General features: G+C 46.3%; 2 protein-coding genes across 4 annotated transcripts in view; both read left to right on the plus strand.

Annotated features, from left to right (window-relative positions):
- Positions 1-10,074, plus strand: part of MTRF1L (mitochondrial translational release factor 1 like) — a 28,732-nt gene extending 18,658 nt beyond the window's left edge. For 2 of the 3 annotated variants that reach the window (XM_014520480.2, XM_025205606.1), the window contains exons 5-7: positions 777-894; positions 6,054-6,190; positions 8,878-10,074. In XM_014520480.2, coding sequence (XP_014375966.1) covers positions 777-894; positions 6,054-6,190; positions 8,878-9,093 — 471 coding nt within the window. In that variant the 3' untranslated portion in view covers positions 9,094-10,074. The remainder of the gene's footprint in view (positions 1-776; positions 895-6,053; positions 6,191-8,877) is intronic. The other variant, XM_025205605.1, reaches the window with a different exon arrangement.
- The window catches only part of FBXO5 (F-box protein 5), a 21,831-nt gene continuing 15,637 nt past the window's right edge, over positions 9,050-15,243 (plus strand). Inside the window, exon 1 of the mRNA XM_006024830.3 lies at positions 9,050-9,173. Coding sequence (XP_006024892.2) covers positions 9,123-9,173 — 51 coding nt within the window. The 5' untranslated portion in view covers positions 9,050-9,122. The remainder of the gene's footprint in view (positions 9,174-15,243) is intronic.

The following is a 15,243-nucleotide window of genomic DNA, read 5'->3' on the forward strand; positions in this document are numbered from 1 at the left end:
GTCCTGCCTGGGTGTAGATCCTGGGAGCCTGAGATGAGTGAGGGGAGTAGGGAGGCAGGGGTGCATGCATCAGGGCTTGCCCAGCCCCGAGCCCCTCACCCTCACACTGGAGAGGCCTGCGCCGTGCTCCCACTAGCACCCACAGCCCAGCCTGAGGTCTCTTCCAACCCAAATTTTCTATGGTTTTAAATCACTTTAGTTTAGCTTGTCTTTGCTGGGCTGCATAAATACTAGACTGTCTTAAAAATGTTTAGAACTGAAGTCTGTCTATTGCAAATCTAGAAAAATACTTAGTATTACTGAAGTAGGAAACAAAAAATGTGGTAGATGAAAAGAGAATATTTTGGAAATCAGTCATCTAAATGTTGTTACTTCCTAAGTGGACTTAAGAAGAGGCTTGTTGTAGGAATCTCTGAATGCCTGACACAAACTGAAACTAAACTCTTTGCCACTATCTAACTCAGGGATTTTATTCACATACACATTCTCTGTATAATCTATATTTTCCTTTTCCCATAATGGCTGGCTAAACACTTTGCTTCCTTTTGGGTGCTGCTGAACTAACAGTGTAAAACTAGCTGAGAATTAATCTTGTGTTGATCTTCACCTCTTGTTAGGTTGACTGGGATTATTTTATACTGCAAATAAGTGGCTTGTCACAGTGCAGTCCTCATCAACTCAGAGTAGTTTTAATCTGTTTAAATTATCTGTTTAAAATATGCACATTTAGAAGTTGTCTTTTTTGTGGTTTTTTTCCTCTTTCTTTCTATTCGCAGATTGATCTGTCAATTGATCCGAAAGATTTACGAATTGAAACTAAGCGAGCCAGTGGAGCTGGAGGCCAGCATGTAAATAAAACGGAGAGTGCTGTGCGGATTGTCCATATTCCAACAGGTATCTGCACATTCCTTTTATTTACATTGCAGATTCTGTATTACGTTTTCATAACTAAAATGGAAACAGCATGTGAGTTTGAAGGGTCAGGAAGCTATAAAGTTGTAGTTCTGTTCTCTACTAGATAATTATTATTTTCTTAAAAACAGGCATTAGTATTGGGAGGCAACATAATTTAAACATGCTATTTGTAAAACTTTTTCAAGGGATGGGTTTCAAAATCAATTTTTTAAATGAAATTTTAAAAAGATGCTTTAATAAGGAGGACAACATCTACTTGTTGCAGCTCCCAGAGCCACTGTGTAGGCATGGCCAGCATGCAAAAGTTAACACTACTGTTACTCTGAACCCCTCCACTGATTTGCTTGCTAAACAGCAGTTACACTTGAAATTCAGCATTGGATAAGGGGGAAGAGGGTGTGGCATTAACCTCCTTGTGTGCTAGTCATACTGACAAAATATGCAAAATATAGATACTAAGACTATTTTCTCTCTTTTAAATTGGATATCAGTTTTCTGTTCTTCCACCAGCTCCATGTTGTCTACAATATTCAATTTAATCATCTTGTCTATACCATAAAGAACCTGCACAACTCCATTCTTGCCTAGCTGTCAAAATTATTTTAGACATGTAAGACCAAATACAATTTCACTTATTCAGAGGTTCATAGATTGTTAAGGGCTGGAAGGGACCTTGTAGATCATTGGGTCCAGTCCCCCTACACTAGGCAGGAAAAGACAGCTGGGCACAAGTGAACCCAGCGAAGTGACTGTCCAATCTCCTTTTGAAGATTTCCAGGGTAGGTGACTGCACCATCGCTGGAGAGAGTTTATTCCACAGCTGGACACCCTGACTGTGAAGGAGTTTTTCCTGGAATTGAGCCTGAAGCGGCCTTCCAGGAGTTTGTATCTATTTCTCCTGGTCTTCTCCAGGGGTGCCCTGGTGAACAGCTGTTCACTGAGTTTTTGATGCACTCCCATTACCAAGTCCCCTCTCAGCCTCCACTTTTGTAGGCTAAAGAGGCCCAAGTTCCTCACCCTCTCCTCATATGGCTTGTCTTGCAAGTCCCTGATCATACAGGTGGCTCTTCCCTGGACTCTCTCAAGTTTTTCCACCTCCTTGTTGAAGTGTGGCGCCCTGAACTGGATGCAGTACTCGAATTGCAGTCTCACCAGTGTGGAGTACAGTGGGAGTATCACTTCCTTAGTTTTGCATGAGATGCAATGGTTAATGCATGCCAGCGTGTTGTTTGCCCTGCTGGCCACAGCATTGCACTGCTGGCTCATGTTCACGCAATGGTCAATCACTACCCTTAGGTCCCTTTCAGCTGTGGTGCAAGTCAAATTGTTGCCACCGAGCCTGTAGGTATGTTGGGGATTGTTTGCCCCCAGATGGAGCACCTTACACTTCTGAGTGTTGAACTTCATCTGGTTCCGGTCCGCCCAGCTCTCCAGCCTGTCCAGGTCTGTCTGTAGCTGCAACCTATCTTCTGGCATGACCATGCTCCCCCATAACTTGGTTGTCCACAAACTTGGCCAGCGAGCTTTTCACCCCCACATCCAAATAATTGTTAAAGATGTTGAAAAGCACCAGTCTAAGCTCAGACTCCTGAGGGACACCACTGGCCACTTCTTGTTAGGACAACACAGATCTGTTCATGAGAACTCTCTGGGTCCTACCATGCAGCCAGTTTTCCACCCACCGAACTGTTGAGCAGTTAAGCCCACAATCTTCCAATTTTTCTGTAAAGATATCGTGGGATACTGAATCAAAAGCCTTTTCAAAGTCTAGGTATATAATGTCGACCTTCTCTCCCGTGTCCAGGTGGCAAGAGACCTGTTCGTAGAAGGAGATGAGATCGGTAAGACAAGACCTACCCATGACAAAGTCATGCTGGCTGTCATTCAGAATCTTACCTTGAACGAGCGTATCGCACATAGATTCTTTAATGAGTTTTTCCAGGATTTTCCCTGGGATGGAAGTTAGGCTGACTGGCCTGTAGTTGCCTGGGTCATTCCTCTTCCCATTCTTGAAAATGGGCACAGTGTTGGCCCTCTTCTAATCCTCAGAGATCTCCCCTGTGTGCCACAATATCTGAAAGAGTTTTGCCAGGGTTTCTGCAATGACCTCATCCAGCTCCATCAGCACTCTTAGGTGAAGTCCACCTGGACTCATAACTGTCTAGCTTTTCTAGTTGGCATTGCACCAGCTCAGCATCCACAGTGGGAAGGATATCATTCCCACCATGCCCCCTGTGATCCTTATCTTGCTTGTCTTTCCCCTTGGTCCGGTGAAATACCGAAGCAAAGCGGGCATTCAGGAGTTCAGTTTTTTCCTGAGTGTCTGTTACCAACTGTCCCGAGGTGTTAAGCAGGGACCCCACGCTAACATTTGTTTTCCTTCTGCTCCCTAAATACCTAAAGGAGGATTTCTTATTGTCCTTGACTCCCTTGGCTAAATTAAACTCAGTTGCCGCCTTAGCTTTCCTTATCATTTCCCAGAAGTGCAGACCACTGTTGTATACTGTCCCTAGCTTCTACTGTGTGTATGCCTCTTTTTTTCTTTTTCAAGAGGACAGCGATGTCCCTATTGAGCCAGGAGGGCTTACCAGCCCTCCTGCTACCTTTCCTCTTCGTGGGGACGGTTTTCTTTTGTGCTTTGAGAATTGTGTCCTTGAGGAACGACCACTCTTTATGCACCCCATTTGCCTTCTGTCCCTGATCACGCATCACCTCCCCTACTAATGTCCTGAGCTTGTTGAAGTCAGCATTTTTTAAGTCCTGGGCTTCAGTTCTGGTAGTTCATTTGTCAGCCTTGTGGCGGACAGCGAACTTGATGAGCTCACGGTCACTGTTGCCCAAACTATCCTCAGTGTTCAAACCACACACCAGATCATCTCCTTTGGCCAAGACCAAGTCTGGGAGAGCAGTACCTCTGATTGGCCCTTGCACTTCCTGGGTCAGAAAGAGCTCCTTGATTTACAGTTAAGAAGCTACATGACTGATCTGACCTAGCCAAGTGTTCCTTCCAATCTGTGTCTGGGTAATTGAAGTTGCCATTGCAAACCAAGTCCCTTGCACATGCGGCCTCTGTCAGTTCTTGAGAGAACTCCAGATCAAGCTCCTCCCCTTGGTTCGGTGGCCTATAGTAAACACCCACAGTTAGGTCTCTCTCACCTTCCCCCCCAAGCTTGACCCAGAGGGTTTCAAGCTGCTTATCTTTGGAGCCAATGTCAGTCTCCAGAGAGATGTACTGCTCCCTCACATCAAGAGCTACCCCTCCTTCTTTTCTACCTGCTCAGTCCCCACTGTGCAGGGTGTAGCCCTCTACGGCTATGCTCCAAACATGCGAGGAGTCTCACCAGGTCCCCATGATCCCTACCAGGTCATATAGCTCACTAGAGAGCAGGAGGGCTAGCTCCTCCTGCTCGTTTCCCATGCTCTTGGCATTGGTGTACAGGCAGCTCAGGCCTCCAACTGACACCCTCGATTTCCTGAGACGCTGTGGGAGAACTGTTCACTTAGCATTTTCAAAAACAGTTATCTTAGTGTCCTCCACGTGGGAACTTTCCTGTGTGCCAGTCCCCAGGCATGCTGCGCTTGGAGATTCCACATCTGGCAGCAGAGTCAGTAAAGAGCCCTGTCTAGTAGATCAGCCATCCTGGCTGAGAACAGGGCCTTACCTCTCCATGTGAAGTGGATGCCATCTCATCCAAGGGTCCTCTCTCCCTGAAGTGTGTGCTGTGGTCAAAGAAACCAAATCCGTCGCAGTAGCACCACTGTTGGAGGCGTCTGTTTACTTCTTCCATACAGCCTTCCCTCTTGGGTCCATGGCCTGCAACAGGGAGCACAGAAGAAAAAACTACTTGAGCCCCGAGTCCCTTGAGCCCAGCCCCCAGAACCCTGTAGTCACTCATGACCCAGTCCAGATTACTCCTGGCTGTGTCCTTCGTGCCCACATGGATGAGGAGCGTGAAGTTGTAGTTGGAGGGATGGACAAGCCTAGGGATCCTCTCCGCAACGTCCCGGATGTGGGTCCCAGGAAGGCAGCAGACCTCTTGAGCCAAGGGTTCCAGATGGCAGATAGGTCCCTCTGTGCCCCACAGGAGAAAGTCCTGTCCCCCCACCACCACCACCCAGCGTCCCTACCTAGGGGTGAAAGTACTTGTCTCCTGAGTACTTGCCTCCTCCTCTGGTGTCTCTGTTGGAGTTTCCACATGTGTAATGAGGGGAGCATACTTGTTATGCAGCGTCTGGGGAGGAGTAGTCCGAGCTCTACATTCTCTGGATCTGGAGACTACTGTCTTCCAGGTAGCTCTGGGAGGGTCTTTGTGGCTAGTCTTCTTCATGGTCACCTTCTCTTCCACCTTCTTCTCTACTTCTTTTTTCCTGGAGTAGGGCCTGGCAGTAGCTGTCGATATAATCTTTGTCAGCCTTGATAGTGTGTAACTGGCGTACCACCTCCTCAAGCTCCCACACTCAGCTCTCCAGAGACTCCACCAGGGAGCATACCCCATAAGTAGCGGTGCCCCCATGCGCAGTTGTGCCAGGCGGCCCCCACAATCCAGGGCCACGGGCTCTGTCTAGGTGGAGGTCTCAGCGATGCCCGAGAGTGATTGTCTGGTAATAGGCTATGCTACTACCCCCGAACTACCAGCAAACTGCTTCCCCTTTTGGCAGTCCCTGTTCACTGGGTTCCTAGTCACAGGCTCCCTGGTCGCCTGTGGAGTCTCCTTTTATATCCATCTGGGCCTGGGCTGACTCAGCCCCTTTATTATGGGGCCTTGGTAGATCCTGTTCTACTCTGAGCCCCTGAAAAATTGCTGATACAAAGTGCAGGTGGTTTCTTCTCTGTGGTTTATTGTTGTGACTATTTTAAAGCTGAGATAATGGTACATTGCAAATGTAGATAAGTTAATAGTTTCTCAAGCACTAGAGAGAATGGTGAAATTAGGTCATGCTTTGAATTCTGAGGTGAGATAGGCTGTAGGCCTTTATGTTTTAGAAGTTTTTTTTGACTGCTTTCCACCTCCTCCCGTGCATACATTTAAAAAAAAATATATTTTTTTAACCTTTGCATAAGATAATTTCTATGTGATCATATTCTTATTAAATAACTTATGAATATAAAGAGATTTAACATTTCATACTCTAATTAGGTGTGGTGGCTGAATGCCAAGAACAAAGATCTCAGTTGAAAAACAAAGAGAAGGCTATGAAAGTACTTCACGCTAAACTGTATAATATCCAGGTGGAAGAAGTAACAAGAAAGAGATGCAGTACCCGAAAGATTCAGGTATGATTTATTTTGCAAATGAATGTGTGTGTGTGTGTGTGTGTGTGTGTGTGCGCGCGCACATACATGCATTCTTCACTGAGGTAGAAATAGGATACTAGGGGTGCATCTGCACATGATGCTATGTCACGGTAGCGAGGTAGCGTCCGTGGGTGTCTATACATGACAAGCAGCTGCTTTGCCATAGTGACATGCTTCCCTGGTATAACACGCCACTACAGCGAAGTAGCTGCTAAAAATAACCGTGTGCTGATCATACGGTACAGTACAGGCTGTTACTGTGCTGTGATTTAGTACTTCCAAAAGGAAGTACTAAATCACAGTGCAGTAACAACATTGCCATAGTGACACATGTAGACATGTCCTAGGGAAAGTAGGGTCAGACTGGATCCAGAAAGGAGTATGAAATGATCAAATAGAATGGTGGGCAGTGAACCAGAAGAAAAATGAATTGGGTGGAATGTGTCTGTGTTCCAGTATCAGGATGAAGAAGACTCAGGGAGAGGAAGAAAAAAGGAACGCTTGAAGGAGGGCAAACTTTGGCAAGACATGGAAAGAGGAATAAAGGAAAGCATATTGGACCTGAAAGAGACTAGAGCAGGGGGAGGCCCAAAGAGCTATAGAATGCAAGCATAAAAAATAGGAGGAGGCACGTGATGTATGCAAGGAGACTGAGGAAATGAGTGGGGAAAGACAAAAACTCCTCTGCCTCATTCCCTTCTATATTTCCAGAAGGAATAGTTCCCACCATCAGAGATTCCATCTGTTGTCTGATAATATCTTAGAAAAGAGGCCTCAAGATCTCTCAAAAGAAGGTTCTGTTCTTGCACGTCTAGTCTGTAGGGACGGAGGAACATGGGATTGTATTGTTTTGAATTGTATTGGAGATGCGTTTTGTAAAACATACTTGTATATATGGTACTATACTGCAGTAAAAGCTGTGTTATCTGGCATCCATGGGAAATGTGGAGTGCCGGTTAATCAAATATGCTGGTTATCTGAGAGGCATCTTTGCCTGTTCGGGCCACCGCCCCTCCTGCCGCGTCTGGTGCACCAGGGCTTTCACTCTCTGGCGTCAGTGTGCCGGTAGACAGGGAGGGGGGCCTCATGCAGGTTGCTTTGCCCTGGGCCGTGGTCCAAAGTCGGCGAAGTGGGACTCGGTGAAACTGGAAGTGCCATGGTGAGACTTCTGGTTTCGCTTTTGCCGTGTCAATCGGCATGCCGATTTAATAAAGTGCCAAACAACACAGCTTTTACTGTATATACCTTTTTTGCTGTATTCAGCAGTTTCTATCACTGGTGAAATAACTTCTCTCTGAAAATATTTAGCAACAAATACCAGTAAAATACAAATATTTTTTCTGCTGTTCCACTAGCCATAATAGTTAGTTGTATTTTAATTGTTTTATATTAGATTAAATAGAATATTGATTTCTTTACAGCCAAATATAACACACAGCTTATTTTTATTTAAAACTTCAGAAGATGAGGTTTCAAAATGCATAGTTGGTTTTCATATTGGCTAATTATCTTGTACGTTGAGCTAAGGTTTTGGAGCCAGGCAATGTCATACAGGGCTTGAAGGGCTTCTATTACATATACATTGTCAATAGCAGTATGTCTGCTGGTCCTGCACTAGTTCTCTAGGCTCCTTCAAGGCTTAATGTGGCAGACATTACAAGCCCCTGAGTAACATTCAGACTGCTTTCTCTGTATGGTCCTGGGGCAGGTTAAGTCTGTCTTTTGAATCATTACAACTAGAAACTATAAAAAGAATAAAATGCAATACCAGTTTGTAACCATGGTAACTTACAAAATATTTGACCTTTTAATACTGTGGTATGACATGCAAAAACATACAGTAGTTCAATATAAACTCCCTTTTCTAACTATTTTTACATATACAGTACTGTACAGATCTAGAGACCTACTGAAACCAACTGAATAAAATACAACTACAGCAGGAGTGTCAAAGCAGGGAGTGGTGCAGGGCTGGTCTGTGGGTCAGGCCAGACCCACAGACCAGCCTGGCATTCTAGCATGTGTGGAGTGACCAGAGTGGGCTCCATGTGTAGTCCAGTCCTGCTCCAGCTGCTCCAAGGCTGCACCACATAGCTCTAGAGCCACCACCACAGGCTCCAGAGCAACACATAGCTACTCTAGGGCTGTGCTGCACTCAGTGACCACTCCGCGGTTCTGGGATGCGAGCGGGAGCAGACGCTATGTGGGGGACATAGGCCATCCAATGTGGTCTGCATGCTGCTTGTGGGTCACTGAGACCTACAATTAGCACTGGGGGCAAGGTGATATGGCTCTGCAGTCCAGATCCAGCCCATGGGCAATACCTTTGATATCCCTGAGCTACCAAGTACAAGGAGCCAAAACAACACTAGAAAAAAAAACAACTTTAAATACATACATAATTTTCTCATCCTGTAATGCATACTCAGCTGTTCATGTAAATTTATGGTAAGTATAAGAAACACAATTGAATTCTTCATTTATGTATCTAGTTAATATAAGGCTCAGCTGTAGATACAGTTAACAGGAAAAGATTTGTCCCACCACTGTAATCATTTTCAATGGAGAGAAAAGAGATAAGGTTCACACGCTGAACTTGTGCAGTATGTGATGGGTAAAAAGGTGATGATAATATGGTGGTAAACTGGTCTTTCTTGTCTCCATAGATTGGGACCAGAGGAAGATCTGAGAAGATCAGAACATACAACTACCCACAGGATCGGGTGACTGACCACCGGATAAGCAGATCAGTGCATCACATTGAAAAATTCCTGTTAGGGGAAGAATTGCTAGATGAAATGATAAAATCCCTGAGGGAATATGCTGATTATGAATCTTTAATGGAAATTATTTCAGCAAACGAACAAACAAAACTTACCTGAACTTTGTGCTTTGCCAAGCCCTGGTATGAATGCTTACCCAAATCAGCTGCACAACAGCTTGCTGGAGCATCATACAAAAGGTATAAGTGGCTTTTTAGTTCATGAAAAAGGACCATCTCCTCACTATTTATAGTCAGTTCTTCCACTTGTTGAAGTAGAAGACTGTAGTGTCTTTGTACTAAAACATTGTTGTTACAGTGTTGAAAACTTAAAGTAAAATGACTGAGTACAAAGTGACTGCCGGTTTTGTATCCTCCAGTGAAAAGACACTGCTACTCCACTCTCAAAAGGGATGCAGAAAAAAATGCATTATTTTATGCTTCAGGCTTCATCTAAGTCATAGCCTAAAAGCCAGGTCGTTAAAAAAACAAACAAACAAACAAAACTACACACAAATTACCCTGTTTTTTCTGAATAATTTTATATAAAATGGTTGCTAAATGCCCTCTACAAATCCAGACAAGATGTAAATAAGAATTCTTAAGATTTTGAATGGGGTTGAGGAGTAAAGGGTTATTTTAAAACACTTCCTTCATGTCTTTTTCCTTCATCCACTCCTTTGTTTCCTTTGGCTTCTAAATAGACAGCTAAAATAGACTTCGAGATAAGTCTTTTCTTTTCTTGAATCCTTAGATTATTTCAGTTGCAGTTTGACATCCAGTCTATTTCTTAGTTGTCGGCTTTAATTACAGAAATGTTAAATTGGGTGTGGACTGTTTTTCCTTTTCTGTGACTTTCAGCTATGTGTATAAACAGTCTGATTTGTACGTGTGAAGGAAACCTTGCTTTTCTGGTCTACTAACGTACAGTTGTATACAGTTAAATAGTGGATAAATGGGAAGCATTGAATACATGTTTGCATGCAGTGTATATTTAAACACTGTAATATGACAATCTGAAACCAATAGTGTAAAAGATCCAAAATGTTCTTACCATACTATATCATCATGCATTGCATATATAATAAAATCTATAAGCCAATGAAAGAATCATATCCTGAGTCAGGGCTGTCCAACTTCTCACAAATTGTTAGAGAGAAGTTCAGGCCGGACAGCAGGAAACATTACTTTATGGTTAGGGCTGCCAGGCTCTGGAATGGGCTCCCAAGTGAGGTGATACTCTCTCCTACCTTGGGGTCTTCAAGAGGAGGCTGGACAGATATTTGACTGGGGTGATATGACCCCAGTACCCGTTCCTGCCCAGGGCAGGGGGTTGGACCTGATGATCCCTTTAGGTCCCTTCCGACCCTAAGCACTATGATACTAAGTCATGGGCCAAATGCCCTATGGGCTGCACCATCATGGACTGCGTGCCCAGGGCCACACCAGGATGAATCCACAGACCTTTGGGCAGTATACCATGCAGCCACCTCCCACCCATGCGGGTGTCCAACCCCACTGCTGCACCACATGCCCATGTGGGAGTCCCTTTCACGCCGCATGAAACTGCATGCCCGTGCAGCCCTAGGCTCATCTTGAACTTAACAGTGTAGTTTTTCTAAAAGGTTAGGAAATGGATTTGTTTTGGATGCTTTGGATAGGAATGATCTTGCCTCAGGCAGGGGGTTGGACTAGACCTCTGGAGGGCAGTTCAAGCCCTACTTCTTTCTGATTCTATAAATCCCCACACTGCACTGTCCTTTCACCTGAGTCGAGACAGGAAGTGGAAGCTAGGAGGGAGAGGGAGCCTGGAGACTCCAGTTGCAAAAACAGCCAGGGATAGGAGGAGTGTTAGCTGGCCTGGTAGCCCAGGCTGCAGCTTACCCCCAATTGGACAGCCCTATCCTAAGGAAAGGTGTAGCTATGGGTAAAAATATTTACTTCAGATTTCTGTTTAAAGAGTTCACCATAACATAGAATAAAAGCAAACACATGCAGCAGTGTTTGCTAAATGTTGCTTATACAAAAGGACAATTTTAAAAAAGCATGGATAAAATGTTACTTATTATGTTAAGGAATGCAATTTACAAACTAAACATAAGCACGTTTTTACGTACATTTCATTCTTACATCTACTTGCTTCTATAATTTGAACCAGTAAATGTACAAATTCAGCATATAAAAGCAAGGGTTTCTTTACATCTATCTTTCCAGAGTCTGTTTTGGCTACACTATGCTCCAGTATGGTAAAGCAATACATGTGTTTAATTTTATACATGGAAGTTATGACATGCATAAAGTCAGGTACACTCATTTAGTGACTGCAAGAGTGAGCTTTTGGGGCAAGATTCACCAAAGGACTTAATTACTTCAACGCTTCAATTTATTTAAAAAACAGAAAGTTTAGACTTCTATTCATTGGGGCAGAGATTGGAATACTGACCTTTCCCCTTGCTCCAGCTCAGTGTGCGTGTGCTTGCTCTCGGGCTTTCCCCCCTGTGGGCATATTCACTGAAGTGGTCAAAGTGGAACACCTTGAATGCGGTGCGGGAGAAGAAAGAGTCCAATAGCAGAATATCTTCCACTCCAGTTTGTACAAATTTCCTCAAATATAAGAAGGATTTGAACTCCAGTCTGCCTTGTCCTAAGCTGGCCATTGTGTAGGCAAGTGTAAAGGCTGTCTCTTCTTTCATGCAGTGCCCAGTCCCATAGGAATAGGAAGAACTACCATATTAGGCCCAACAGGCAATTAGAAAGACCCTTGTTTGTGAATCTATTTGGGGCTTACATGTAAGCTAGATACTAGATCAAGCTACTTCAGGATGTGTCCAGGTGTAGACACTTCAACAGTGGAAACTGGTGCATGCAGCCTTTAGGCATCCAGGATAACAACAGGGTTTTGAAGGCATCAGGCTATCTCTGTAAGGTAAACTTCCCTTCCCTGGAAGCAGTTCTTTTAAGCCAGGTGTTTTCAACCTTTTTCTTCCTGAGGCCCACCCCTTGCATGGCCCACCTACTGGTGTCCCTCACTCCCGACCTGCAGCCCCTTGGCCCAGCTGGTGCCCCTCACTCCCAACCCACAAGCCCTCCCGCCCCAGACCTGCCGATGCCCCTTACTCTCAACCTCCTGCCCCCCACTCCCAGGCCCCCAGTGTGTAGGAAAGAGGTGAGATGTAAGGTACAAAGGGGTGTGTAGGGTGGGGCAGCAGGACTTGTTGCTGCCTCTGCTGCCGGGACCCCAGAGCCAGGCACCCTGTCACGCTACCAGCAGTGTGAGGAGTAACAGACTGGGGAGGGCTGTGCTGCCCTCACCTCTTCCCACCATCAGCCGCTCACACGCTGGGCTGCAGCTCTGCCCTGCTGCCGTGGCCCAGCTGCCACTACTGCTGCTGTTGCCGCTGCTGCTCCCCTCAGACAGATTGTGCTGCCCTCCACACCACCTCCCCTCTGGGGTAGAGCCGTGGTCTGGCATGCGAGCAGCTGGCAGTAGGAAGAGATGAGGGCAGCACCCCCTCCTTCCCCTGCCCTGATCCATTATTCCTTGTGCTGCTGGCACAGGGGCTCCAGGGGGCACTGGCAACAAGTCTCGCCACCCCACCGCACCCTCCCACGCTGGGTCCCACTCGCTGGACTACAGAAGCAGCTCTTGACTGTGTCAGTCTGGCCAGGCTGCAGCCCCATGCCCTGCTGTGGGCGTACAAATCTGGGAAGACATGTGCCCTGCCCACCCCTCTGACACATCACCTATGCCTCCCCTGCATCACCTATGCCCTCCCCATTCTCCCACTTCCTTGTTCATCAGGCACAGAGCCCTTAAAATTGTGTGGCTTCCCCGGTTAAGAACCACTGTCTTAAGCAACCTACAGTACCTGCTAACCTGTAAACAGCATAGTCATGTATGAGCTAGTGGGTTAGGTTGGGATTGGTTAGGTTGGGATTAGTCTAGTTGGGACTGGCACTCAGCACTGCTAGTTAGCTTTCCACAAAGTAATCATTAGACTGCTTCTGGTTTAGAAAGCAGCCTACCTGGACCCCTGCAGTGTGACTGAGGGTGCTGCCATTGCAGGAGGCTGTAACGTGCTGTGTAGATATCACCAACATTTTGAATTCAATGTGTCAGGGGCCTGAAGGCTTCTCTGCACTACATTGTCCAGTCCTGAGAAGTGTGGTCATGCCCACATGCTTCTGCACTGCATGCTCTGGATGTTGAAAAAGATTGTGTGACTTGGGTTGGTGAAACGTTGCTAGTTGATGCTTTTTGGCATATCGTGTGTGTAGGCTGTGTTTTCGTGGCAGCAGTGCCCAGCACAGTCTGACAATTTAGACTTGCTTAAAGTTCTGTGGTAGATCTACTCATTCAGCCTTACCATCTCTGTTATGCAAATAAGTTTGGGGTCTTCTAATTGGTCTGGCAGCATAACTGTTACTGCCTGACCATTTCAAAATTCCATCCCATTCTCTGGCATCTGGGATGAAGAAACGATTTTTTTAAAACTGTTTTGTGTCTTCATTCTTATTTGGGATACAGTTTCCTGAGCTGTGAGATGAGTCTGGCCCCTGGCACACGTTACATCTATTGTGTGATTCATGCGGGTTGTGTGTGTCAAATGGTATTATGTAAATAACTTTATCTATCACCCAGCAGAAGGCATTGTTTTCACAGACTTTCTAGAAAAACAAAATGAATTGGGAATTTTATGGATTGCTTTGTCATCCCATCCTCTCCCAATGGATAGATGGATAGTAATAAAACTACAAATGACCAAATTATAAGGAATCTGGTCGTATCCTACCTGACACCATATCCCAACCTGCTCATTGTTCCATTTGTTAAAGCTAAGATAAAAATAAGGAAATGCTAATGGGAACATCCCAGACTGATGCATCCAAAAGCAAAGGGGAAAAAATACTCTTTTTTCCCCCCTTTTCGGGTGAGGGGGGAAGAAGGATAAAAGGAAGGAATTTTACCTCACGAAGGAATTTTACCCCCTGGTCAGATTGGTAAAGACTGTGGGGATTTTTGCCTTGCTCTGTTGGGTGTGGCTGTCTACCCGGGACCATTTGAGCATATATTGGTGATTCTAATATTATAAAAGCCTTAATCTGTCTGTCTGTCCATAACACTTTATTTGCACTCTGATTGGCTCACTCAGAACACGAATACAGTGTTGGGACGGGAGGTGGTGGCACAGCAGAGTGCCACCACGATGGCAGGGAAATGAGGGACGGAGGCCTGCTCCTCCCATCCCCCCATCGCCGCTGCGTTGGCCCAGGCCCGCTGCTCTGTTCTCCCGCTGTGGCGGTGAGGAAGCGGGGAGTGGGCCCAGACCCCAAGCAGGAGGAGGGAAGGGGGAAGCGGGCCGGACTCAGGGTGGGGGGGCGACGGGGGAGGATGACACCCCCCCCCCCGTTATTCTTGACGGGCAGTTGGCTAGTATTTTATAGAAGCGGGACATCAGCTGCTGTGGTTCCTCTGCTTTGCCTGTGGCAGGTTAGGGTGTTACATCTGCATTGCGTCAGGGTTGAGGGTAGTCTTATGTGGAGTTTAGATTATGATTGAACAGGATGGTTTGGATACCGACAGTCTGCCTCAAGCAGGACGGTGGCCTAGGTCTGTGGTGGTCAACCTTTGTTGTACCAGGCCCCATTCGTAAATATCTGTGACCAGTCCCGACCCAGTGCCCCTCACTCTCGACCTACTGCCCCCCAGCATGTGGGGCACACAGGGAGACCCCAAGCAGCCCCTCACAGGTGGAGCTCTGCCAGCCTGCCAGGGAAAAGTCACCATTCCCCACATTTTTCTGCAGTAAAGGAGAATCCACTTTTAAAGTTTGTTCACCCCCCTTTCATATATTTTCATGACCCACGTTTGGGTCGTGCCCCACAGGTTGAGAAGCGCTGGCCTAGGCAGCCTCTGGAGGGCCTTTCCAGCCCTGCTCAGAAACCAGCTGATGGGAGCCTGTGCCTTGCCTGCTACCTCTGCCTCTCAGCCGTGGGGTCCTGACCCAAAAGTGGGGGGCAAGAGTACAGGAAAGGGTTACGAACAGACTTGAACAAGGGACCAGTCTCCTCTAAAGGAGAAAAAAAGTGGGAAGCGATGGCTTTTCCCTGGCAGGCAGCCGGAGCCCCAACCTGTGAGTGGCTGCTTGGGGCTCCCCATGCCCCCCACACTGCGGGGCTGGGGCTGGGGCAGGGACGGGCCGTGGATGTTAAGAAATGGGTCCTGGTGAGAAGCAGGCACTTAGTGAGAGCCTTCCTCCCCGGGCGCTAG

Source organism: Alligator sinensis, unplaced genomic scaffold (genome assembly GCF_000455745.1).
Source record: "Alligator sinensis unplaced genomic scaffold, ASM45574v1 scaffold1177_1, whole genome shotgun sequence".
Classification (NCBI taxonomy): domain Eukaryota; kingdom Metazoa; phylum Chordata; order Crocodylia; family Alligatoridae; genus Alligator; species Alligator sinensis.